The sequence below is a fragment of the Podarcis raffonei genome, chromosome 12, assembly GCF_027172205.1.
Source record: "Podarcis raffonei isolate rPodRaf1 chromosome 12, rPodRaf1.pri, whole genome shotgun sequence".
Taxonomy (NCBI): Eukaryota; Metazoa; Chordata; class Lepidosauria; order Squamata; family Lacertidae; genus Podarcis; species Podarcis raffonei.
The window spans coordinates 50190224-50218152 of NC_070613.1; the positions used below are offsets into that span (position 1 = coordinate 50190224).

Here is a 27929-nt window from a genome sequence, read left to right on the forward strand (position 1 = left end):
CATGGTCTTTTTTCACTCTTCAATTATTCCAACAATTAAATGTGTGTCTAGAGCAACATTCCCAATCTGATGCCCTCCTGATATTGTCGGGACTACAACTCCCATGAACCTCAGTCAGTACTGTCAGGGATGATGGGAATTGTAGTGCAAGACAATTGGTGGATATCATGTGGGAAATGCTGGTATAGAGGGGCTGCTTTAGCCTCTCCCTCAGTCAGGGAGAAGCCAAAATGGTAAAGTCACTTCCACAACAGAAAGCAAGACAAAATGAGCAATACCCATAGCCAACGCATAGAACAGCCCGAGGGCAATTTCTATGCCTATTGTTCAAAAATTGGGACGTTGCAGTTTTCCTCATAATTGCAAGAAACATTTCAAAAGAAGAGGCCAGTCATGTTCGATCATGTGCACATATTCCATCATGTTCAGTCATGTGCAAGTGAAAGTGCACACTTTAAACTCTTCCTTTATAGCTTTGGTTAAATGCAGGTTTCAAAGCTCACTTCATGCTTAAAGCATGTTAACGAGAGATGAAACATATGAATCAACGCACTTTCCCTTGATTTGCTATATGCAAATTATACACAGAATCTTTGCGGTTTGAGATGACTCACTTGGAAGGAGGAAACAGACACATTAAAGGCTGCCCCAGGTGCCAATTAGGTTTGCTGTTTTCTTACCATATTTAGTTGGAGCCTGGTTAATGAATGCATGAAACCTTTTCTTAAGCTTCAGATTTATCTGATACAGTCTCTGGGACTACCATACTCTGTTAGAACTACCATAAGGTAAAGGTAAAGGTACCCCTGCCCGTACGGGCCAGTCTTGCCAGACTCTAGGGTTGTGCGCTCATCTCACTCTATAGGCCGGGAGCCAGCGCTGTCCGCAGACACTTCCAGGTCACATGGCCAGCGTGACAAGCTGCATCTGGCGAGCCAGCGCAGCACACGGAACGCCGTTTACCTTCCCGCTGGTAAGCGGTCCCTATTTATCTACTTGCACCCGGGGGTGCTTTCGAACTGCTAGGTTGGCAGGCGCTGGGACCGAACGACGGGAGCGCACCTCGCCGCGGGGATTCGAACCGCCGACCATGCGATCGGCAAGTCCTAGGTGCTGAGGTTTTACCCACAGCGCCACCCGCGTCCCTTAGAACTACCATAGCCTAGCTCAAAGTAGTTTATGCTTTGCTGGGCAACAGTAATAGGTTTTCCTATTATTTGTGTGACATCCATTACTCTCCCTTTCTTAACAAATTTGAGGATCGGGGGATTCTAGATGTGTGTCATGTACAGAGAAGAAGGCCTAATCAATCCCTGCTTTCCAAATACATGGCAGAGAATGAAATTTTGGATGAATTAGCAGGAATGATACAACAAAAAACTGAAAAGAAAGTGCTGATGAGAATTGCTAGGACAGCGTACATTGTTCCTGCAGATTAATATGCTGACACATTAAACTATGAATAACATGGGTTAGGTAGGTCAGTTTCAGAAGTATTTCCACACAATTCTCACTTGCAGAGGTTTTCAAGTTGGGATCTAGAAACGGGGGCATCTTCCCTGAGGTAGCCTAGCTACACACTTGCCATTTCCATTTTAGCATTATCAATTATTCCTGGTGCCAAAGTTTAATTTGATACCTTAAGTTACTTAGTCATTTTCTACAGTCCAATTCATACTGAGCCTGTGCTCTTAAATACATTGCAGGAAGTTTGATGGGATAATTCCACATAATAGTTCTAATACAGCAATAGTTTCAAGAAACTGATCATACGAAACAACCGGTTGCTCTGGATCAATAGGGCACAGATGAAGGCCATGCAAATAGATTTGTGTACCCACAAGCATGTCAACAATGCATGTGGACTTCTTGCTCAACTGGGACAAAAGAACACAAGAGACATCGATTCTAAATAAACAGAAGCTAAGGAGCTAGCTTTTGAGTATGATTAGCATTTTGTTTTCCCTGAATCAGTTGTAACTACGTTTAGTTGTTTGTTTGTACTGTTTGCATTTTGGAACTGGGAGTTACTTACATCTGAGCAACTTATTTCCGTACTCCTACAACACTAGTCCATTATAACTGTCTGTCCTTCAAAAAAAGAAAGAGGAAACCAGTATCGTTAAAAATAAAGTACCATAAACGGTAAGATCTACCACTAAATAAAGCAGAAATGCAGCTGTATACATAGTTAAATTTTTCAAGTAATGTTATGTACATTTTATTGCCTGTATATGCACAATGGTAAGCAGAGAACTATAAATACACAATGTAATAGAACAGTAGAAAACAAGAATGTTACACATATGGAAATGAGAAAGGGGAGACTATTTTCCTGATGAAGCTGCTAAAAAAAGCCAGTGACGAATAATGACAATTAAGGTTGTTTTTTTTTACATATATTTCTAAAATATTTTCCCAGATAAACAGCTTTCTGCAACAGCAAATGCTTCTTTTATAACCACAACTCTCATCTTTCCCAGTCAGAACAACTTCTGATCAAAGTCAAAGTAATTTATTAAATTATGTAACTCCAAGTATTCAATTTTTCAAGGTAATTAGCAAATAAAGTATTATTAGCTCTTTTAAAAATGGTATTTGGCTGCATGTTAAAAGAATTGGGTTTTGAATACACAATAGTAAATGAACAAAAATGAAATAAAAAAATATTTCTATAGACAATTTTTTCCCCACAAGACATTATGGGTAGCAGCTCAGTCAAAAGTTTCCACCCTGGAGAGGTAGAGAGAATCTTAGCCTAGCACAGAAAAACCAGAATCGTTGGCACTGCTATCTTCTCTCCTATAAAAACACAATCCTTAAAACTAGATTATGTAACTATGGTCACAAGATCTAGGTTCTAGCCATTGTGAGAAGGGTGCTGATCTCACTCCCATCTCTCAGTTAAGAAACTCGGTAGATGGTGGTTAAGTCTGAGAAACAGAAGACTTTTGGGAACATTTTCTTGATTTTCATTCTCTCAGTTATGAAATCCATAAATACAAAGATGCATTATTCACAACAAAGTTAAAAAAAAGGTACAGAAACAACCTGAAAACATTTCCACATCTCTATCCAGATGGTCTCAATGACACCATTTCAAGGAAACCATGCAATAAATTTGGTGCTGCCTTCCCAAATAATTCAAATTGAAACCCCCAACCAAGGGTTTCAAGATCTATAGTGCTTGTGATTCTTTTCCCCAGCCCTCCCCCTGTAAGTCAACGAACAAACACCAGTTCTTGCAAAAAAAATAAAAATTCGTTGCTGAAAAGCTTTCCGCAGTGCTTGCTGTCCTATATCCCTACGCGAGTTAAAATGGTAGAACGATTAGTTCCAGTAATTAGGTTGAGAGGAAACATTCTAGTGATAAAGATAAATACATACGGAGCATGCTTGTGCAGAGCACTCCACTCTGAAGCATCCTGCTTGAGGAAGGGATGGTGACAAGAATGGTTCATATCCATTAAGTGACTTTGCTTAACCTGAATTTGGGAAAGCAGGGCGTCACATTCCCCCAGTTCTGCAACACTGTGTTCTGAATAGGATGTCTTCCACATTGACTTGTCCTCCTTAGTTTGCACGGAATTTTTATTTATGGGACAAACATACTCAACTGTGAGCCGTGTTTAGATACTGGATCAATCCAGCTTTTCTTTTCTTTTTAATTAATGGGCACTGCTTGCTTTCAAACTCTATTATCTGACTTAAGACATGCCCATGAGGATGCAACTCCAGTACAGGGACCGAGTTGCAATTCAGACCAGTCCGGCTTTGTTCTTATGCTCAAGAAAGTAAAGAAAAATAAAACACCCATAGCCATTGAATAAAAACAGCCATACAAAGTCATGTTACTTTGTAGCCAAAGAAAAACAAGGAAATTTAGATTTTAGCTTTTAAAGCTTAAAGCATTCCTGTTTAATTAGGTTTGTGGTGGTGGTGGTTGTTTTTTAAAAAATAAAAATGTACAGTAACACTGATGAAAATTAATGGGAAGACACACAGAGGAGTGTGAACAGAAAACATGATGGATTAGATTTAAAAATTTATTTTGCTTCAATCAGGTGATATTAATACTGTTTTTTCTTTTCCCTTGGATATGGAATAACTGCAACAGTCACATGCAGGCTGAGAATAGCCCTCCATTAAGGGGGGGGAAAAAGGAAAAAGGAAAAAAAAACCTCCAACAAAAATGAAGAGTTCCAAAAGTTTAGTTTGAGACTTTTCCTTTTACTGATGTGTCTTTTCTTCTGCGAGCAATATCATCACTAGCTTTGTCCAGGAACATCTGCCGCTGAGTCACCTGCTCCAGAGCCTGTTTGTGCACGTTTGATGTAAAGGTTCAACAACTTCATCTGCAGATTTAATTCAGTAAATGTCCTCTTTAGTATTCAAGACATATTTAAATTACAGAAAAGTCGGGGGGGACGGACCAAGCAATTGTATGCTGTTTATAAGGAAAATAATAGCAAGAAAAAACACATTTGATAAGGAATGATGGCAACAATGGAGTGGGGACTTCCTGAGAGTTGTAAAATGGAGCTGTAGTTTAAATAGTGAATGAAGATTTAACTGCTTTGCATCATTAGTATATGGGGGAGGAATCAGACAAGTATTCACCATAACACAGGTGTATTGTTCACATGTTAACTACAGGATATGAGCAGTTGGGATACTTGAGTTGATGTTAAGACTTGGCTCAGATGCAATGGGAAGGAAACCATGGTTTCCTGCTACAAGAATGCACTGTTCTAAGTTTTAGGCTCCCACAATTCCTCTCTTCCATAGGAGAAAGTTTTGGGTTTTAAACAACCCACAGTTTCCTGTGCAATCTGAGCATGGGGGAATGGTGGTTTGAGGATAAGCCAGAATCAGAAACCATGATTTGATCCAGGCTTGCTGTCATTAACTATTGTTTGAACAAACCACAGTCCCCCAAGTTCAGACGCCACAGGAAGCTTTGGGTCTCCTTTTGCAGCCACAGAAGACCAAACAACAGAAAGGAGGCACATAAGCAGAAGGCCTCTTATGGCTTGCTCTCATTGTTTCTTGTTACATTTGACCGGGGGTTAGACTTAGTCATTTTTTTTATTGTTCAGTCTTTCAGCATTCAGATCTCTTTCAGCAGTCAGGATCTCTTATTATACAATATTACAATCCTTCTTTAAAATTCATGATTTCAGTACATTTAATTGCCCATGTTATAATACAATTTCCTAGTTCCTTTCACCTAAATGCTAGGTCTATTCTGGGTAACATTTTAGTCCAGAATAGTACACCATATTTTCTATGGAATTCATAGAATGGCACAGCACATATTGCTTCCCCCTCTCTGTTGCACTCAGACTAGCTCTTGGATGTCACAAGTTTCGACTTACTTTGCTGCCAGTGAGTTGGCTGAGATGCGGTTTCAGTTCATCACCAATTACTGCATGAATGGCTACAAGACAGAAGACACAAGCCTTCCGAACACTGCTTTCAGAATTATCATAGCCCTGGAAAGCAAGAAAAGTTAGCATTAAAAAACTTAACATATTAACACAAAGAGAAATCACTAACGCATTTTAAATGGGCTAGAAATCTCATTCCTAAAATTATTTGATGGAATGATATATGGTAGCAAAGAATTCAGATACTGAATAAATATACTCTACCTATTAAATGCACAAGTTTGCTTGCGAACTGAGTCGTCTCAGAGGAAAAAGACTATTTGGTTTAAATTATTTGCGACACACATGATTCATTAAGGTTTTCATCTGTTATTAGCTGTTCATTTGTTATATGTTTTCTTACCTGTATTAGACCTGGTACTATCTCTGGCAAGAGCTGAGCAAGTGTTTCTTTAGGTACTCTCTCTATCACCTTAGTTTGCATTTTGATTGCAGCCAGGTTTATAGGATAATCTGCTGTTTGGATAATGGGACAAAGTACTTTGATGCACTGATCTGGGCTAATGGATGTGGCCAGCATTGTAGCAGCCTCTTCAGCAGATCTTACAACCTAAAAGATTAAGCAGAAACTCAAGCAATTAAATCACATTTGTTCAATTTTGAGTGCATCCTTAAAACTTGGTAGCAAATATACTGCAAATACTTTTTGTTCAGGATAGCAGCATTTCAATGAAGTGGGCTTTTTTTCCAAAAAGTACTTGGCATCATAACTTTAAAATATGAGTACGCTTTGCTAAACAATTAAATCAATTAATTTTGATAAATCAATCAATATTTTAACTCCACATACTGCAGTTATATTGTTGTCTTAAAAAAAGAAGAAGCTAGCTAGAAAACAAGAGGACAGTACAGATTCACATTATTTCAAATTTTAATTCATGATTTTCAGCTACTATACAATTGAAACTTGATTACTGCTGAATATATACTTGGCAGTGACTTTATAAGGGTTTTTATTTCCATAAGGTGTGTAAAAAGCAAAGCTGAATAAAGGACATGCAAGTAAGGAAGTTTTTAGTACCAATATAAACCCACTAGGTGCTTAAGGAATAACAGTTTATTAATATTGCATTATAGTGATACAGATAATCTTGATAGGAAATAGTTTGCAAGTTACAAGACTGATGCCTGTCTTGCTGAAACTGAGTTTAAAGGATACCCCAGCTCCCACTGAGAACTAGCTCCTCTCCACAAAATCTGTGGTACTGGAGACATTTTTTTTTAATCGAAAACACGAGTCTACCTTTCTTAGAGTTCACTGTGACTTAATGTTACAGATTCAGAAGCTTTGTACTCTTATGACAAATACCTTGTCTTCTTCAGTCACATCCTCAAGGACAACACAAGTCAAAATAAGTTATACAAACCTCCTTGTGGGGGTCCTTATGAGCTTCTAGTGTCTTCATGATTGTAAGCTCTGCGTAATTTCTAAATCTTGCTGGTTGGTGTCTTAAAATCTCTCTTAAAACTTTCAATGCCAGTGCTCTAATTGCATGCTGAAAGTTCAAACATACTTTGTTTAGTCTTCTTTGCACAACTTCAAACTGAATATTTTCAGCAGTGAAAATATTTCCATATTTCCAGAACTGAATCAAGTATTTAATTGCTCCTTTGGGATCTCTGAAAATAAAGGGCTTTTCCACAATAAATTTCTTTCTGCAGTTACACATTTGTTGCCAGGAATCCAGGCAATCTTTCCTGATAGAACTTCTATGGTGAACATCACATTCATCTAAAACTAACACTGAAATGTTTTCTATAAATTGCTACTGGTAAAATTGCTCAGCTAACACATTGCAGCCCTGTTCAGGGAAGTTTTTAATGTGTGATATTTTAGTGTATTTTTTGTTTCTATGGAAGCCGCCCAGAGTGGCTGGGGAAACCCAGCCAGATGGGCGGGGTACAAATAATAAATTATTATTATATTATTATTGCAAGTGCAATACAGGCTACACTTGCAAGATATAACTGCTTAAGTGACCTTAGCTTCTACTGCAGCCTGTGACATATCCTCTCCCTGCCAGGCAGGTACTGATTATCAATTTTGGTATTTTAAGAAAAATACTGAACAACAACACTGAACAACACTGCCTGGGATGCACTGCTCAATGTCCTACCAGGGCAAAGCTTCAGTAATCCTGACATTCTCAAGGGGAATATGTGTATCAGGTTTGCCCCAAATCCAATTACGTCACAGGAAAGTAAAGCAGACATATAAACGGTTTTGGCTTTCCCTATGTTAAAACTTTACCTCTTTGTCCCCAAGGGTTTCAAGTAATAAAAGCAGAATTGTTTTGAAGTGCTCATCCCAAACACCGAAAGACTCTTCTTGGGTCAATTTCATTAGTTCGTAGAGAGCAGCTTTCCGTTCTTCTACTCTCTCATTGTGATTTGACAGTTCCTTCAGCAATTCTGCAACCAGGTCAGAATGGTCCAGTGGATGTTCTGTGACAAAAGGAAAATGAAAAATTATTAAAAAGAACTCCTATTTTTAGCATTTGATGTACATCTCAGACCATACATTTACAGCACACAAGCACTCTAAGAGGCAATCAACACTCATTTTATTTTATTTGATGCATAACCTGGAGATTGGAGGATTTTCTTTCTGCTAAATCCCTCTACTACTTTTGTGCCAGACAGTGACCTAGAGACTGGGGGACCTCTTCTCAATTTACTTACTAGGAGCCTGGTTCTTTGAAGAAATACTGCCAGAGATTAGAGTCGGAATCACTTCCTTCCCTAGAGCCAGTTATGGTGCAATAATAACTCAGCTACACGTGACACAAAAATTGCCACTAACTGGTGGAAGTGAAGCAGTTATTCCATCCAGTTATTCTGAGAGATGATCTGATGGTGGCTCTCCCTCAACCATCACATAGAAGCAACCATGCTATCAGGCTGCTTTGGAGAGAAAGAGAGCAGGGCTGGTTCCATCAACTATGCTGAGAGACCGCTGTTCCTCATCTGGCCGTTCCATCAGGCTATCTGAACTGCTCGTACCCCAGCTGAGCATTGCTAATAACGTTTAAGATCTGGAACCTGTTTCTTTTCCCCCTCCTCCCTCCCCATCTCTAAAGAGAGGAATTGTCTACTTTATATGTGGCCCTGGAAGCCCATTCGACTGAAGAGCAGCATTAAAATACTCTAAACCAGGGTTTCCCAAACTTAGGTTTCTAGCTGTTTTTGGACTACAACTCCCATCATCCCTAGCTAGCAGGGCCAGTGATCAAGGATGATGGGAACGGTAGTTCAAAAAGAGATGGAGACCCAATTTTGGGTTCAGGAAACCCTGCTCTAAACTAACAAGCACACAAATAAATGAATAAAAAGCATAGGCAAAAATGAAGGGGAGTAAGAGCAGGGAAAAGTAGTAATAATACATTAAGAAATTAGAAATGAAGGGATGTATGGGCTGTATTCAACTAAATTATTGCACTAGTGGAAGCCAGCACAATGATCCCCGTTTGTGCAACAAGAACCCCCCCCTCGCAGTCTCCCCAAATCTGCTCACGAGGGGCAGGAGAACCGCCAGGACAGAGGCAGGGCAGAAGGGTGCGGATATTGTTCCATAGGGCAAGAAGAAATGCTTGTGTTGATGGAACAGTCTTTCTTAGTACTGTGCTGAATGCAACCCTACGTCAAGCAACTATCATTCCAAGCTTCAAATGAGCCAAATGTAGCTGTGTATGTCTTCTTTCCAAAGTTGAAGTTTAGACAATACACACAACAGTTCTAACTAGAAATATTTTGCCAGTAAAACACCACTGACACAGGTGTTTCCTTTATCCCAAAAAGGCTAAGGTAAAATGTTTAGCTGCTGAAATAAATCTATTTGGAAACAGCACAGCTGTTTTAAAAAATTAAATCTCATCTCATCTTGCATATAAAGACAACATCTAGTTGCTTTCAAGCCAACGTTTTGGATATCAAGTTTTCACTCAACCTCAAGAAGCCTGCTAGAAGTATTTTTTCCCCAAGGTTGCTGTTTTTGCATGTTACTTGGATGAAATAACAATTCTTTGTTTTTACCCACACAGTTCCTTCCATATACCGTTTCCCCAATGCTGTTAGCAAAACACTAGATTTACCATCAGGAAACTGTTCTGCATCATCATCAAACATGGCCTCTTTTAAAGCTGATTTGTTAAATGAACCAACACTATCTGAGTAATTGTATGGGTTATAATCACGTGATCGTGGGGAAGAATGAGACGGCATTGTGTTAAGCAATGAGGTTTTGTTGTCAAGAGCTGTTCGGCCTGTATCAGTGGCACCACCTCCTGCTCGCAGATCCACTATTCCAGACCCACTGCAAATCTAAGAAAGACAGAAAGAGACAAACAGATATACAAAAGCACATTAACACAATCGGCAGATTAAGACATCTGTTTTAGTAGTACATAAATACCAGGCAAACATTCTTGAGTATTTTACTAGCAATCTTGAAAGTTTAGCTATTTTTTATGTGGCTTTTAAAATATCACCATTTAGCATAAAAATTGGCATCCAGAAATTAAGCATTTATACCCACAGTAAAGCTTCTAAACCAAACTGATCTGTAGAACTTCTGGTTGACCATTTTTACGAAGTTATCGTTTTTAAATAGAAAAGGGCACATTATAAAAACAGAATTTTATAGATTTCTTTCAAAGATTAAGTTTACAGCTAGGTTCACACTATTTTCATAAAGCCAACATATATATATATATATATATTTTACACAAATGAGTAATATATGCTTTCTTTGATTGGAAAATATAAGTGTAAACCAAACATGCTTTGGTTTTAACAAAGATTAGTTTAGTTTCAAAGTGAAGGCATAGGAGAAGACCCTCAGTTTACAAATCTCCTTTTATAATTGCACCACACTGCTGCTTTAAAGTAGTCTCATATTCTTTGGTTAATGCCTGAATCAAGGAGCTTCCTATCCATGGTTGTCCCCCCCCCCCCCGACATGTGTTCTGATAAGCAGCCACATATATGGCAGAATGGCCCCATGGTTCCTTTTTTTATTTCACCCCCTAACTGAAATACTCACTGAATCGCCATCCTCTTTTTTGGGATCCCGTTTCATGGGCTCATTCATATCTTCTTGACTGCGGAAGCTAAAGTTCTGAATTGCTTCAGTCACCCCACGAAGAGAACTATAAATGTCTTCTGAATTCATATTTTCTGTGTCATAATCAAATGCACTGCAGAATGAAAAAGACAGGTTTTTTCCCTTTTAACTTGAATGACAGAGTCCTCTACTGGTTTCCTCTGCATGAATTCTCAAGTGAGAACTATAGGAAGACAACAAGTTGCCTAGTGCCAAAGCAGACTGTTTGTACATTTTGTCCAACTGACTGACAGCAGATCCCCAGGCACTGCTATTTCATCCTTTGATTGGACACGAGACTTTAAACAGTTGAAGTACCTGTTCTACCACTGAGCCATGGCCCATCCCTAAAGAGCAGCAAAGTGTCAGGAGCGAGCCAGCAAGAAATCACACGGAAGTTAGAAGAAACAAGGTCTGCTCAGGAGTGCCAGATCTAATGAGCACAGCAACTCTTCTCGGTAGCTCCCAGGTCTTTCCCAAGTAATCTGAGACTGCGCTGGCATGCCTACCTTTGCTCCTCCCACTTCATACCTCTCCTGGTCCTGGGAGACCAGTGGGGAGGGGAGCTGGTCACAGCAGGAGGGGGAGCCACCCTGGCTTCTTTACCAGCCCGACTCATCTCTGCTTCTTAGCCAACCTTCTCCCCTGCTTCTGCTCTTGCACTTCTCTCTGCCACAGACTCTTCCCGCTCACTAAACCCTGTTACCTCTTCAGTTTCTGACACCTCCTCCCAGGCTTATCCCTCTGACAACTTATCATTGTCCCACTACCACTCCCTGGGCTCAAAGCCTTATTCCTTGGGTTTTCCCCAGCTGGTGCCTCCTACCAGTCCTCTGTGTCCAGCCACTTCATGACACAAAACATCTGAAATGATGTGAGAGCATGCAGTGTAAAGTAAGGAGGAGAGGATTCTCACACACATTGTGGGGATTACAAAGGATAAGGAGAGGCAGACTATTAGGATATTGACTATTCCTGCCCGTCTCATTAAATTCAACATGTTATTGCACTTAAAGGCTTTTAATCAATTTTGTATTTGTTGAAAAACTCATTTTGTGAACAGTAAATTAGTGGAAGAAGATATAATTTTGTTTCTTACCTTGGTGACAAAGTATTTTGGGATGTATTGGTTGGGGAAGTGATGGGGCTAGACCAACTAGCTGGTGAGCGAGGAACAGGCCTTGTTAAAGGGCTTCCCATGGACCCCTTTAATGGAACAAGATATTTTCCATTAAGACACTTAATTCTATGGTTCAGCATTTAATTTAGAAAAGTAGATTTAACAATACTTTATTTATATTAGCAAGCTTGAGAAAAATCCAGCTGACAAGTTTAACCAGTAAGGCAATTTCAACACCCACCCCTATGCTATCAAATGATACTTTTGACCGTTGACAACCACGTCTTTAATCTTCATTAGAGTCATTATACCTTTAAGTTTTTTAATGGGGAATAATGTAAAAACCTGAAAATACCTGGCCACCATTTCCTGTATTCCGGAGGTGATTGTGAAGCAGCTTTGTGGCACCATCCTGAAAAGTTTTTGGTAAAGCACCCAACAACATTGTAAACTCCGGGGTATTGAGCTCAAAGAGAGAAATCAATACTGACTGTGCAGCCTAGGGGGAAAAGAGCATATCATATTAAAATAAATAGGCTAGCCTTAAGACAAATAGGTTTCAAGTGTCAAGAACTACTCATTTTCCCATATCAATAAATCTAATTGCCATTTATATACAAAACCAGGTCCTTCTCAAATGGGGTCAGGGAATCAGAGGAACAGAGCTGTGTACTGGCTTCATACTAATTCATGTCCATGGGAGAGTAGATCCACTTGGGGACACAGTCAGGGAATGACCAATCTATGTTTTATTCATCCATTCAATTGTTAAGCTGCCCTTTTTATCACTAAGAACCCAGGATCCTTTACAGTATCTAATTAGAGTAAAAATTTCAACCATAAACGTATTGAAATGCATAACCCTGGATCCAGTTACCAATGTTCTATTTCAAGACAGGAAATCCAGGTTCTGTCTGCCTAACAAGTCACTTCCAGCCCCTGGGATGTGACCGGTGAGTGCACAATATGGATTAAGCTTTATGACTGGCTTTCATCACCACCAGTATGGAATATCTCCATTTGACGCATGTACAATCTCTGGAGGCTGCCAGCTAAGTGACCAATCCTTACATGCAGTCCTAACTTGAACAACCTATGCAAGGTGCCTATGCTCAGTGCTAAGGCAACTGAACCGGGGAGGTGAAAGGAACTGACACTATTGCTGTGGTCTTTCCTGTTGCACAGATATGCACCTAGTGAGGGACACAATTAAAAAGGGAATGCATGTGCTTCCTTTGAAGTCTGCTTTGGTGTGCTGGGTGCTACTGTGAATGGCCTGCTTCCCTGTCCTCAGGTGATCTATATCATACCCAAAGTCTGGGTCATGCCCTGGTATCCAGTTGATTCTGAAAGTCACATCAGTAACGGAAATGATTATGTGGAAAGGACTTGCACCTCTTTCTACTTGCAAGTAAGACTTATTCATGCGCTTGAATACACAGGTATTAATTTTTGTGTATGGAAAGTATATATACATTAACATGCAAAGCACAGCATGGCTGTGTCCCCTGACAAGTTGTTAGGTAAGCAAGACATCAGCAAATATACATCTGAACAAAATCTTTGAAGCATACGTTTTTTTACAGAACATTTCTGAGTGCAATAAAATTGTATGCTTCTGTTTATATAATAACCAGCTCTTCTCCTTTACAAAAACATGGGAGTTAATGACTTTTATAATAGTAAGCAATATATGTAGCAAAAACTATTACAAAACCTTGATATTGTGGTATGAAATAAGTCCCTTAAAACCCTCTTTACACATCTAACATACAAATGACATACCTTCCTAACATCTGAACTTTTAGGTTCTGTTGTCCAAGTAATAATTCGAGATACTGCCAGACGAGTTTCACTTGAATTTATAAAATCTCCCGGGTCCATCTGCTGTGCAAGTGTCTCTATATATTTGAGAATTGCAACCTTTACCTACGCAAAAAAAGGAGAATCAAATAGATGTACAGAAAAGTGCAACCATCAGTGAGGAGGTTAGAATGGAAGAGAATTTATTTTACTTGGGAGCAACCCTGCAGTTGTATCCTGACAGGATAAAGAGAAATGCATTTTCTTTGCATGTTATGTCGACAGAAGCTGTAAGAAATAATCTGCTTAGAAAAAGGCATAAGATCAGTGTGTTGAATCCAGAGAACCGTGAATAGAGAGAAAATAGTACCATCCTGTAAACCTTTACACAAGAGCTTGTGCAAGAGTTCACAGAGTACTATGATAGTTTAGCTCTACAGTTCTATCAAACAGTTGAGCAAATTGAATATATTTGGGTTTAGTTTCAGGTTTTTCACCCACATTTTTGTGTGTAGAAGACACCTTTGAATTTTTCAATATAAAAATACAGTGAAGATTATACCAGTCAAAGGTCTATGCAAAAAGTTCTGCACACTTGAAGGCGATGTCAAGAAGTATCTTGAACAGCAACTTTGTGATAGTTCAAGGCAAACCACTTTGAAGCAAAGCTTCTAATCCACACAGCAAATGTGGGGTTCACTTGAGGGGGAACTGACTCTCAAGGCTTCAGGAACACAAAGAAGAGACCTGTCAGCACTGTAGTCCCATTTCTTGTCAGATTCCCATGGTCATGATGATTTGTGGCCAAATAAAAAAAGGGAAGCAAAACCCTGTTGATTCTCTGTGTTTTTTAATTCCACTGACAATTGTATCTTTCTGGACAGGTGGTCTGAGTGGGATATTGGACATTACATGCTCCCATGTACAAGATGCCCCCTATTTTTGGGGACTCCAAATTAGGAAAATGGGGGGAGATTACCTAGAGTTGTTAAGCTTTCTGAGGATTGCCCAGAGTTGTTGAGCTTCTTTTGGGGGAGGTGTGCCCAGAGTTGTTGAGCTTTTTTTTTTTTGGGGGGGGGGGGAATCAATTAAAATTGCTCACCCACTCACCCACCAATCGTGTGCCCACTCGCCACCAACAGCCTCCAATTGCCCGCCCAACTGCAGCAGCGGCAGCCATTGCCACACCCAACACTCACTCGCCCAATCACCGCTGACAATCTCCAGATCACGGCTGCAACCGATCAACCGTCCCCCCAATAAACTATCCATGTATAAGACGACCCCAAATTTATAACTTATTTTTTAAAGAAAAAACCCTCATCTAATACAGGGGGAAAATACGGTACAGTCCATCCCCCATGTTGTTTAACATCTATAAAACACTGGGTGAGGTCATCCAGTGGCTGAAGTATTGCCAATATGCTGATGACACCAAGCTTTCAGTCCCTTTTGCATCAAATCCAGAAGAGGTACTGAGTATTCAGAACTGGTGCTTCAATGAAGGCAAACAAACAGACTCAGTTCAGGCTCCACCTCTCACCGGAGCCAAGTGGGACCACGCTGCACCATCTGCCTGCCTGGTGCCCAGGGGGAAGCCTGGCCAGCTGACATGGAGCTGTTCTCTCCTCTCTCTCTAGGAGAAAGAGGTACCGGCCAAGCCTGAAAGGCCTAGCCCCAGCTTGCCTCCTGAGAGGGCTCCTGTCATGGGGGCGCCTGGTTGCGTCCTCTCAAAATCTGGTGGCATCGGTGTCAGAGGGCTCTGTTCTCTCTCTGCGACTCGTTCCTGGCGTGTGAGTCCCATCCAGGAACATGTCAGCACCGCAGGCGCCCAAACCCCACACTATGCCACTGTTTAATGGTATTTAACCTATTCAGGAGGAGGATCAGATTTGCATTTTATGGGTACTCAAAGGTCCAGTGATGACACAGGTGGCCTCTCAGATGAGAAATCGACTGAGCCCTCGCATGAAGAAAGTCTCACTAAAATTATCCATACTCTAATGAGCTCCCTGTTGTGTCTATGCTGGCAGGGGCTGATGACAGCTGTAGTCCAAAATATCAGGAGGCTACCAGGTTTGTGAAGGATGCTGTAATGTGTTGTATATGAGGCCACCTTTGAAAACCATCTGGAAATTTCAGTTTCCAGTCGAGACTGTTAACTGAGACGGGCCTTTTTAATCATATTGTGCTGGTGTTTTGCCATGTGTCCTGGATTCCAGTTGATGCTTTGGCCCAATTCAATGTGCTCATTTTAATCTCTAAAGCTTTAAATGGCTTGGGCCAGGCTACTTGAATGATAACCTACTCCTATATATACCTACTTGGACCTTTAGGTAATCTTCAGAGGCCCTTTTCAATGTGCCCTCCCTGAACAAATCACAGCAAGTAACCACCAGGGAGAGGGCCTTCTAGGTGGCAGCAAAATCTGGCATGCCAGAATTATAAGATACAAGTAACGGACTGGTAGCATCACTTCTTGAAGGCAGACCACCACTTGTACATGCTGGTTTTTCACCTGACTAGAGTGATGTCCAACATTGATGGACTCTTAACTTTGCCTGCTTCCATTAGAAGTCTGTCCTCCGATGTAAACATACAAACAATGCATTAACTTGTGGAATTAGCCATGACAGCTACTAGACTAGATACTTTTACAAAGTGGTAGACAAATTCAGAGAGAATGTGCCCATCAATAGTTAAGTAGAAAACTTTATGTTTGCAGGCAATATATCACTGAATACCATAAGCTTGACACAAACCATGTATGAGAGCTGTAGCCTATGAACCTATGGAGGCATTCAATTACTATTGAAAACAGAATGTTGGACTAGATGAATTTATGGTTTGTTCCAGAAGGGCTGCTTTTTAATATTCTTCTTTTAAAGGCCATTTAAGAACCTATACTCTTCTCTCATTTATGTGCTTTTATGTATGTGTTAATATCCATCCCTATTCTCCCTTTTTACTACTCCTCATCTAAAAAAACAGGTTGCACCAGCACAAGTGACCCACATTAATGTCAGCAACGTAAGTGTTAGAGAAGGATGCTAATCCTTCTATATTCAACATCAAGTGACCCCCTTTACAATAAATATCAGAGGTTGACAAAGGCATCAGCATCATTCGTAGTTCACAAAAAGCAAACGGTGAATGGTCTAACATCAGGCTCATATCTGCTAAACAGATCAAGGAGGGATGACCTTATTCCTACCTTCCTCTTGTTGCTCCCTACCCAGCAATCCATGTTATTCTGTACTGAAGCGTATTATGAAGGACCTGGGGCTTTACACTACTGCATTCCTTAATTCAGGAATCGAATATAAGTTCAGATTCAGTACTTTCCCACTCACACCCAAGTTTGGCAGCTATTGAAGCAGTACTATCCTCTCTCCATCAACAGAAATCCTGCCAAGTAAATTTTTCTAGCTCTGGTGTTTCCTATGTTCAGAAATAGGTTTTCATAAACACACACATAATGCCCCCCTGCCTATAGTAATTCCAGACACCTTCTCAAAATCCTATAGGTGTCAGTATATGGAAACATCGCAGCTGCCGACAGCCAGATTGTTGACATCACATGATGCGCCTATCTGTGGGAAAGAAGAATTTCCCAGGAAGTTCACAGGCTGGAAAAGTCTCTGTGAAGAGTGTAATCTGAAACCTTCCGTGTGCGCATGTTCAGGAAGTTTGTCAGACTTGCTAGAAGAACTGAACTGAAAGGATGTGTTTTTCTCTAGTGCTGTAGACAGAAATAAACATAATGTAAATAGACGTTTCTGTCTGTCTTTTCCCTGCTAGGGAAGAAGCAGGAAAAGGGGTGTGTGCATTTTACCCACTCTTGGGAAAATGTCGCCTATCAAAATCTCCCTGGTCTGTCTGGATGTCAGACAGAGGAGGTTACCGGTATGCAAGCTCCGAGGACAGTGAGAGGGACCAGCCTCTGTGGAGGGGGGGCTTGCAAACCGACAATAGGTACCATTTGCGATTAAAAGGGACAAGGATCGGTATCAATGAGCAACTAGAGAAATTCACACTCAGCAAAGCAATCCTACCTTTAAATCTAGAAAACTATTGCAAAATCAAGGTCAAAAGATTCCCACTAACCGATATAATTAAACTCAAACTCTCTTTATCACGTACAATAAAATTCTGCTGCACTTTAGACAAACGGAGAATTGTAGGTGTGTGACTTCAGCACCGTGTTCAAGAATAAAGAAGTGCCGTCTTGTGAAAAGCTCTTAACAGACCGTGTACAGTTACTGCGTGCAGGATAGAGGAAAAAATACTGGTTGTATATATGCTTGTTATTTTCCCAAATTGCCTCAGTTTAAATTCTTAGTATTTGTTGCATTTATACCAAAGCTACAGTTTGGACGACTACACATTTGCAGGAAAGTAGTCTGTCTTCTATATATTCCAATGCGTTACTTCTTTCCAGCTAATGTTCGCAATAAGAACTTGATTAAAAATATAGGTCCATTTCTCTAATTTTGACTATGCAAAATATAGCAGGACTTCCAGAAGCTTAGGAATAAATTCAGTTGTGAGAGCCACTAAATCTGTAAAATGAGGATTGGGAAATCACAAACATAAAATTAGAACAGACTTGATAGAGTGAGTTTGCATAACCAGCTTGGTGTTAGGCAGCCATACTTCGTTTTGTTGTTCTTGTTGTGTTTTCTTGTAAAGTTTACCGTCAAACGTTTTAACGAAAGCATAACGCTTGATCTCAAATTGGAAAGCATGCTCAGAATTCCTTGCAAATGTTAGTAGCTGCATATGGATGCATACAAGTAAACGTTTTTAAAATGTAAATTTACACATAGTAGGTTAAAAAGACAATAATGCAGACAAAAACCTTGGAGCTCCAAAAAGAGCGAAGCTGGTCTTGCAGTGCTGGCTTGACTGTCTGAAATTTTATAAAAACAAAACCCACTATTTGAAAACCAGCAACACAGAATGCAACAAATATGCAAATATTAATAAATGAAATTTGCACTGAACTCATTTGTTTTTGAAAACTTTGCATGTTCTTACCTTCAAGCTGGGTGTCTGAGTCTGATCAACAGTAAATCTCATTAAAATATTGAACTGGAGCTCATTGGGGAAAGATTCCCTGCAAAAATGAATTAATCCAGCGTTAAGGTGTTAAAGAACAGTTTGTTAAAGGGACTGTGGAAAGACAGAATGAAAAGGGAGAGAAGAGAAAATACTGCAGGTAGTTTTGCCCAAAATATATTTGGTGGCCATGCAGGAAGACTGAGCTGTTCCTGGTTGAAAAAAGGAAAAGATTTATTGGTGGCTGGCTGTTCATGTGAGCAGCTTGTTTACTTGTACTGTAGTTCTTTAATTTTTGCATCTCATCCAAGCCTCCTTTGGGAAGCTTCTCAAGCTATACTAGAGTTTTGGTAGGTACCCTATACCAACCTCTATGTGCGCTTATCAAGGAGTATGGCTCCTACTTTCCCAATCCGTTCGTACAGGGCTTTTTTTCTAGAAAAAGGGGTGGAGGAACTTGCTGAGCTGAGCGCCCATACAAAGTTGTTGAGCTTTTTAGGGGAACCACAATCGCCGCAGCAACCTGATCATCATGTTGCACAGCCCCAGCCGAAAAAGGTGCCAGAACTCAGTTCCTGCAAGTTCCAGCTGAAAAAAAGTCCTGAGTTCATATATAACTACCGTATTTTTCGCCCTAAACAGGACGCACCGTCCCATAAGGTGCACCTAGTTTTTTTGGGGGGAAATAAAGGGAAAAAAATTATTTCCCCCCCAGGCACGGGGCTGGGGCGGGGGAGGCCCGCCCGAGCTTCCCCCGACCCCAGCCCCCAAACAGGCAGCTCTCTGCAAGCCGTGGGAGCCCAGCGCTGGCTCCCGCTGCTTGCTGAGAGGTCCGCGAAGCCTGGACGCACTGAGCTCAGCGCGTGCAGGCTTCAGCATGCAGGCAACTCTCCGCAAGCAGCGGGAGCGAAGCCTGGACGCGCTGATCTCAGCGCGCGCAGGCTTCAACATGCAGGCAACTCTCCGCAAGCAGCTGGAGCGCTCCCACTGCTTGTGGAGAGGTCCGCGAAGCCTGGACGCACTGATCTCAGCGTGCGCAGGCTTCAACATGCAGGCAACTCTCCGCAAGCAGCGGGAGCGCTCCGCGAAGCCTGGACGCGCTGATCTCAGCGCGCACAGGCTTCAGCATGTAGGCAACTCTCTGCAAGCAGCGGGAGCGCTCCCGCTGCTTGCGGAGAGGTCCGTGAAGCCTGGAGAGCGAGAGGGGTCGGTGCACACCGACCCCTCTCGCTCTCCAGGCTTCACCGAAAGCCTGCATTCGCCCCATAGGACGCACACACATTTCCCCTTCATTTTTGGAGGGGGAAAAGTGCGTCCTATAGGGCGAAAAATACGGTACCACATTGCTCTTGGCTTGAATACCTTCCATGAATCACTTCACGGGATGTTTTCATTTTTGCTTTTTAACTTATTGTCTCTCTATATATTCCAGTAACAGCCTTCTCTCCTGGTTTGTGTATTATTTATTTTGGTTGCCCCTATGGGTAAGCTAGTGTTGTTGTTGTTGTTGTTAGAATTTATATACCACCCTATAGTCTCAGGGCAGTTCACAGAATAAAATCAAAATATAAAACCACAAAATACCTAATAAAAATAAAAACAGCAACCCAATACCCCCCCACAAAACACATTTTAAAAGGGCATAGGATGTAAATTGGATCAACAAAAAGGCCTGGTTAAAAAGGAATGCTTTTGCCTGGCACCCAAAGGTGTATAATGAAGGTGCCAGGTGAAGTTCCCTGGGGAGAGCATTCCACAGATGGGGAGCCACTGTAGAGAAGGCCTGTTCTTGTGTTGCCACCCTCCGGACCTCTTGAGGAGGCACTTGAAGAAGGGCCTGAGAAGATGATCTCAGGGTCCGGGTAGGTTCATATGGAAAGAGGTGGCCCTTGAGGTACTGCGGTAGTGTTGATTTTTTTTTTTTGCTAGTGTCATTGTGGCACCAAACTCCCTCATACTGATGGCCAGGTATTGGAAGAGTTCCACCATACGGTCAGTTGCTGGCACTGTCAGGGGTGTCATCCAGTAACTGAGAAGGAACGGAGTCCTACTTATGAGTCCTTCTCTGAGACAAGGTTCTTCAGGTTGTTGACATGAATTGCTCAGACTCTTAAGGAAGAAGGATGAGGTTTTTGGGAATCCCTGCTCTTTTAAGATATCATCAGGTACAATCTTCTATGCATGCTTAGTTCAATTATATCTGCTACTATTCTTCCAGGATCATGTAGTGAATGTGGGAACATACTGACATCTCATTAAATTCTAATCTTTTTTACTTATGGTGCTAAACATTCATTTGATTTGTATCTGGGAAGATAAGCATTCTTAAGAATGCAAGAGGTACTACTGATACAAAGATGCAGAATATACCGTATTTTTTGCTCTATAAGACTCACTTTTTTCCTCCTAAAAAGTAAGGGGAAATGTGTGTGCGTCTTATGGAGCGAATGCAGGCTGCACAGCTATCCCAGAAGCCAGAACAGCAAGAGGGATTTCTGCTTTCACTGCGCAGTGATCCCTCTTGCTGTTCTGGCTTCTGAGATTCAGAATATTTTTTTCTTGTTTTCCTCCTCCCAAAACTAGGTGCGTCTTGTGGTCTGGTGCATCTTATAGAGCAAAAAATACAGTACCGCCCCCCTTCCAGGAAATATTTCCACAAAGTCAAGAATTCATTACCTTGTCACATCAAGTGCCTTTTGAACTTTCGCTTGCACGGACCCCAGCAAGTCAGCACCCATTTTTTTCAACAGCTGTGTCAGCAACACAAATAGCCAGTCCTGCAGATCTTCTTTATGGACTTGAATGAAGTCAACTAAAGTTTCCAAAAACATGCTGAACACCTGGAGGGGGCAGAAAAAAGGACAAAGGGAAAGAAGAAAAGAGTAGGGAAGAAAAGGAGTTGACGCTTGCCTGTGTTGAACTCACAAAAGAATGTAGTAACACACACAGAAGCAGAAAGAGGCAATGATTCACAGCCAAGCGGGAAAACATTCTGTCTGCCTTTCATCAGAATCTGTGATTCAAGAGTATTTAAGCAATTCAGAAAATTAGTACTTCATGCAGTAACACTGGGAAAAGAAATGCTGTGATGACTGGCGCAACTTTGCCCGCCCCCAGCTACTGCTTTGGTGTTGTCTGTTGTATTGGGTTTTGTGGAAATGGTTTAAACCAGTGTGTCTCAAACGTTAAAAAATTGTAACTCTTCCTACGTGTTCTGACTCAACCCATTCACTCCAATTTTGAAGCCTCTCTGGGTCAATCTGCCGAACAGCCTGATGAGTTATCTCATTCCCACCCACATGGGTGCTATACTCAACTCAACCTCACGTCAATTACACTTCCTCAGTTCGCACTCTCGATTTCTCACACAGATACACACTTAAGCTCTTCTCCCCACAACACTTTAGCCAGTACTAACTCAGTAAGCCACTCAGTATAGTTTGCATCCCCAAGGAAGGAGGTCTCGCCACCCTCCATTTGAGAAACACTGCTTTAGACTGTTAATCCACTCAGTGTTGCATGCAACACAACGTGCACACACCACAAACAGATTTACTGAATTGTAAAAAGCTAAGATGCCATGACAAGTCCTCAAAGTTCAGTGAAACACAGGACTCACAACTCATTTCCATACAGATCACTATTCAGTGGTGAAACGTGAAAAGAGTGCAAGTTTCTTCTCTTATAAAGATGTACTTTAGCAAGTATGATCAAATTTAATTTACGTTGCTTATAAAAGTCTTTGTTAAAATAGTTTGTTGAAACTGCACAATTCACAATCTGGCGGAATCTTCCAAGGCTCAAACTTCTTGATTCTCTGCAGGTACAATACAAGCTTTAAGTGCAATCGGCAGGCCACACCTTCTGTTCAGAAAACTAATTTAACAGTCAAACAGGACAGCCTACCGCACAACACACAAAAAGGAACACACTACAAGATTGTCTACTTTAACAAACAAAAAATTAAAATATATGACACTATGGGGTAGACAAAACAGTTTGGGCAAGGGATCCGCCAAGACATTTCATCCAGTCTGTGCTTCCACTGTGCATTCATTCACCAGTGGGGACAAATATAGGTCACAAGTATGAATTTCCTATCTCTGTTCAAAACAGTCCCCACAAAAGCTGTTCACTGGCTATTTTATCCATGGTCCTCCAGAAGTTGTCAGACTACAACTACCATTATCCCTGATCACTGGGCATGCTGGCTGATGGGAACTGTAGTCCAACAGCATACAGAGTGCCACAGATTCCCCAAACCTGATCTACAGGATTCAAGCACAAACTAAAGTTTAAAATATTGAAACTTTAACAAGGGGCATACTGTGAGTACGCCTTCTTCATCAATCCCTCCAGTTATAGGACTAGTTTGGACATGACTCTAAACTGTGGTTTAGACTTAAAAGCTATGGGAAGCTATCTGGCTCTTTCTTCTTCCCTTTTCTTTCATGTACAAGGAAGAGGAGATTGGAAACGATGGATTTTGATTTTAAACCAACCAGAGCCCTCTTTTGTGTCTGAACTCTGGCAAGTTCTAACTCTGCTTAGTTCAAACCAGTAAAAATAAATTAAAAAAAAATAGCAGGAAGCAGAGAGTAGGAGCAAAGTTCTCTGAATGGAGAGATGTGGAAAATGGGGAGTCATCCAAGGACCAGGACTGGGAACTGGTACTTTTTAACTTGTTCATAAAGAATATAGAGTTATGGGTAAGCAGGGAAGTAGCCAAATTTGCTCACCATACCAAACAGTTTCAGGTCATTACAACAAAAAGACTGTGAAAAGCCCCCAAGGGACCTTTCCAAACTGAGTGAATGGGTGGTAACATGGTAAATGCGTCAATAAGTGCAAATTAATACATGTCAAAGGCAAAAAACGTAATTCTGCATATACACTCATGGAATGTTAACTGGGTCTGAACACTCATGGGGTGAATGACCAGGAACAAGACCTTGGGCTTGTGGTGAATAGCTTGATGAAGGCGCTGAACCAGTGTGCGGCAGCTGTGAAAAAAGGCAAATTCCATGTTGCTACACGAGGCAGCGACGGCCACCAACATGGGTGGCTTTCAAGAATGATTGGACAATTTCATGCAGGTTAAGGCTATAAATGGCTACTAGCCATGGTTGCCATGCTCTGCCTCCAATATTGGAGGCTTCTGAATACCAGTTGCTGAAAACCACAGGCTCACCTGGGAGGCCACTGGGAGAACAGGATGCTGGACTAAATGGGCCATGGGCATGATTCAGCAGGCACTTCATACGTACTTAAAATCTTAAAGTCTGGTTTGATCCTGGCTTATCTGAACTAGCCAGAGTTTAAACTAAAACGCTCTAAAACCGAGACCTCTGATTAGTTTTAAAAGCGGGTGCTTCTGATTTTATTCCTCTGGTGTGCACCACTGGCTCAATATAGCTCAGGACCCAGAGAGCCCTACGTCCGTGACAAGCAGCAGAAGTACAAGCAACTATGTGTTGGTGTTCTATTTAAACAGGTCCAAATAAAGCAGCTTAGTTTCCTAGAAGTATCTTCTGCTCTTCGAAGAAATACAATACTTAACAATAAAAATAGCACTAATATAATACACTGGATTGGTTGCAGATTCACTTAAGTTGGCATAAGTTCTCACTTGAATTAATGGGAATCAACTCAACTATATTTAACTTTTCACGCTGATTTAAATGGGATCTAAATAAGTTTGGATCCAACTCATTGTTTCAGATGATATGGTTACCATGATGTACATTTAAAGGTGATGCAGCTGCTTTTAGCAGTAACCAAAAAGCAACTATTGCACTTCAGACAGTGACTGAGTTGAACCATGTTGAAAGTGATCCAAGTGGTTGAAATGGTTGCCAACCGTAATCTCTTGACATATGAGCAACTCGGTTACATTTAGTGTGCCCAACTTAGCAAGGCCTCAGACTACCTTGCAACATTTCCCCTTCACACAGCACACATGGAGTGCAGCTGCACTGGAGTACAGAAGGAATTCAGTGTTCATCATTATTTCGCTTGGGAAAAGATTTAATGGCCTTATTTGCAAATAATGGTAACCAAACTATGGCTTACCAGGACAGTGAAAGTGCAGGTTTGTGGAGAGAAGCTTGCAGCTGCTTTGCTCCTCTCTGGTTTATTACATTCCCACACCAGGTTAAGCCAAGTTTTGACTTGGTGTGTAGTCTGAACCTCGGTTTGTGGTTTAAACTCTCTCCTTGCCAACCAATACCTGTAGCTTAACCTTCAGTCCTGATTCAAACAATACAGTAAGGCAAACCTTGGCTTGATTTAGCAAGGAAATATAAAAGAAATACTAGAGAGGTTCAATGCAGCCCCAGAAACCATAGTTTGGCTTACCATGATGTGCAAACCAGGTTATTATATATATTTTAAAAAGTACAGGCATCTAGTAGGAGAACCATATGGTGACCGTGTGAATATCCATTCATTTCATTTATTACGGCCATAGGCCCATACAGGTAAAAACAACACATAAGTGACAGCTTAAGCCGTAGGGGGAAAAAAACAAAAACAAAAAACAGTCGCTAAAACACCACTATAACAATAAAATACTATAAGATGGAAAGGCATACTACGCCTTAATTAGCTTGTAGTGCTCCTTGTCGTCGCTTTTGGGAAAGGACAGCGACCAGGAATCTAGCCACCTTCAGGGTCGTGTGGGTATCCTTGTCCTGCAAGATTTGGGCAAGGTGGAATTTTGGTGGGGTACCCTCTAGTTTCTGAATGATTGGTCCCAGCAAATTTGCCCGTGGCACATTGAACAAGGGGCAAAAGAACATAATGTGCTGGAGCGACTCCGGCGTCACCTTATCACATTCGCACACGACGGGGGCTTGGCCCTTTGAGAATCTATGTCTCAGGACATTGGAGGGAAAAACGTTAAACCTCGCTTTGGTGAAGGCCAGTCTATGGGCAACAGTCGAAAGGGAGGAGAGGTATGATGGAACGCAGTAAGTTAAAGTGATACCAATGTTCTGGGGCGAGCAAACACCTCCCCCCAGCATATAATTTCGCTGTGTGAATATCGATAGTGTGAATACTCTGACTTTATTGCTGCTTTTGCAAAATACTGCATCGTGAAAATATTTCCTGAAAATTGTGTGTGAAGCTGGAACTGAACAGTAGAGATAAAAGCCCTGATGTATCGTTTGCAATAACAGATCTTAGATGATGTAAAACTCAGGTGCGCCAACCACCACAACACACAGTAGAAGTACAAAACCAAAAAGGTCAGTTAATTAGTATACAGAAGCACATCCAAAAATATTTCAGCATAATTGGCATGACTGCAAGGATTTTGTAAAGCGCAAAAGCTGGACTCGGCACACATTCTTTATAAGAGTAAAGTAGAGGGGGGGAAAGGTTATTATCAATCATGCAATAAGGTTAGGGATCCAACAAATATTGAACCAACTTACTCTCTACAGAGAGTTCCAACACAGGGGACAGCATGCAAAAAGAAAAGAAAAAAAGGAGGGAGGGAGGGAGGGAGGGAAGATAAAACACACAAATTAGTTGCCATCTGCATAGTTCCTGTATGAGGAAAATGTGATACATGGGTTTTAATATGATTAAGTAAACAGCTTTGCTCTGAAATTTCCAGTTCTTGCAAAAGCACATACTGTATTTTTTGCTCTATAAGACTCCCTTTTTCCCTCCTAAAAAGTAAGGGGAAATGTGTGTGCGTCCTATGGAGCGAATGCAGGCTGCGCAGCTATCCCAGAAGCCAGAACAGCAAGAGGGATTGCTGCTTTCACTGCGCAGCGATCCCTCTTGCTGTTCTGGCTTCTGAGATTCAGAATATTTTTGTTCTTGTTTTCCTCCTCCAAAAACTAGGTGCGTCTTGTGGTCTGGTGCGTCTTATAGAGCGAAAAATACGGTAGGTCTCTCTTCTTTGCCCGTTTCACTCTTTTAAAACCAAAACATCTGAATAAAAATACAGTTTTCTGAAAGCAATTATTTAACATTTGGGTATGGATGGATTCAAGCATTACAATTTTAACATACATATTTGAGTATTATATTATATTATAAGTATTATATTACTCACTAAAACCATAACATTTGAAGTGCATATACATCTTTTTTTTTAACCTCAGAAACTTGTGCCAATGAACTAAAGCCACTCATGGCTCCCTGAAGCATGTTTCAGCATTGCATGCCAGATTAAAGCATATGCTGCAAATGATACCATTTTAGTGGGTACTCAATGAAAGTTTATTGTGTTCCTATGAAAATTTCACATTGTGAGGCATCCTTAATGGTACCCTAAAACAACACAACACAATGGGTGGTCAAGTTAAGTCAAGGATCTTTGAGAAAGGATCTCCAATTTACATGTCTGATAAGGGAGCAATTCCTCAATGTTTGCCATGAAAAGCTTCAATTAAACTACAGTTTAAAGCACATATTCAAAAGTCTGACAAAGCAGTAGACAGAGCAATATGCAAAAAGAAAATTAACACTGAAGGTATCGTATTTCTATGATGATGTCAATTATATGCAATATATACTTTGTGTTCTGATATAACCACTTTCTGCAGTGTTCACTAAAAATTCTGAGCACTTTAAGAGAAACCATGAACATCATTTGAAAATGTACTGATTCTAGGGTCTATAAGATACACCTACCCTGTGGTTGGTCAGAGACAGGTATTTCCTTCACTGGTGACTATAACCTCTAAGTATTTGTGTACATATTTGCATCGTTATAAATACCTACACATCTATATTTACACACATACTCATCCCAATCTATCCACACACACACACACACACACACACACAAAATTCAACAAGTTTTATCACAGATCTTAAATTTTAAGACATTTGTTAATCCTACATTTGAAGAGAGTAATTCAAAAAACCCTAAAAGCTCCATTTGAATGTACAGTACTCAAAAGCTATATTCTGTCTCCCGCCCCCCTTTTGTTCGTGTAAGGTAAAGGTAAAGGGACCCTTGACCATTAGGTCCAGTCGAGGACGACTCTAGGGTTGCGGCGCTCATCTCGCTTTATTGGCCGAGGGAGCGTACAGCTTCTGGGTCATGTGAGTCAATTTTGCCATTAAATCAAAAATTCCAGAATTTATGGATCCATTCATTTGTTGTTGGCATAATTTGTGTTCACCTACTGACATCTAATAATCCTGCTGCCAGCGACATATATGAAATAAGTTACGTATGTTAATTCATTAAGGAATCCATCTATATCGTTTAATAAGAAAAAAACCAGATCTATAATTATGTGGCTTTCCCCCTCCTCCTGTGCCCCCCTCCTAAATCCACTTTGGAGGGTCTGGAGATTCTCCAAGAACAGGGTGTGTAAAGAAGAAAGAGGGCAAAATGCTTGTGCTGATGGAACAATTTCCTTAA

The 27929-nt window shown here is 40.9% G+C and overlaps 1 protein-coding gene across 40 annotated transcripts in view; it reads right to left on the reverse strand.

The window, feature by feature from the left end:
• Positions 1-2191: 2191 nt before the first annotated feature.
• Positions 2192-27929, reverse strand: part of CLASP2 (cytoplasmic linker associated protein 2) — a 122356-nt gene continuing 96618 nt past the window's right edge. For 19 of the 40 annotated variants that reach the window (XM_053410210.1, XM_053410209.1, XM_053410219.1 and 16 more), the window contains 13 exons: positions 21212-21375; positions 18515-18593; positions 18336-18386; positions 13457-13600; positions 12027-12170; positions 11651-11757; positions 10492-10645; positions 9542-9770; positions 7702-7895; positions 6818-6946; positions 5794-6000; positions 5379-5495; positions 2192-4355 (listed from right to left, as the gene is read on the reverse strand). In XM_053410210.1, the coding sequence (XP_053266185.1) occupies positions 4269-4355; positions 5379-5495; positions 5794-6000; positions 6818-6946; positions 7702-7895; positions 9542-9770; positions 10492-10645; positions 11651-11757; positions 12027-12170; positions 13457-13600; positions 18336-18386; positions 18515-18593; positions 21212-21375 (1806 nt within the window). In that variant the 3' untranslated portion in view covers positions 2192-4268. The remainder of the gene's footprint in view (positions 4356-5378; positions 5496-5793; positions 6001-6817; positions 6947-7701; positions 7896-9541; positions 9771-10491; positions 10646-11650; positions 11758-12026; positions 12171-13456; positions 13601-18335; positions 18387-18514; positions 18594-21211; positions 21376-27929) is intronic. The other 21 variants (XM_053410218.1, XM_053410227.1, XM_053410222.1 and 18 more) reach the window with 3 other exon arrangements.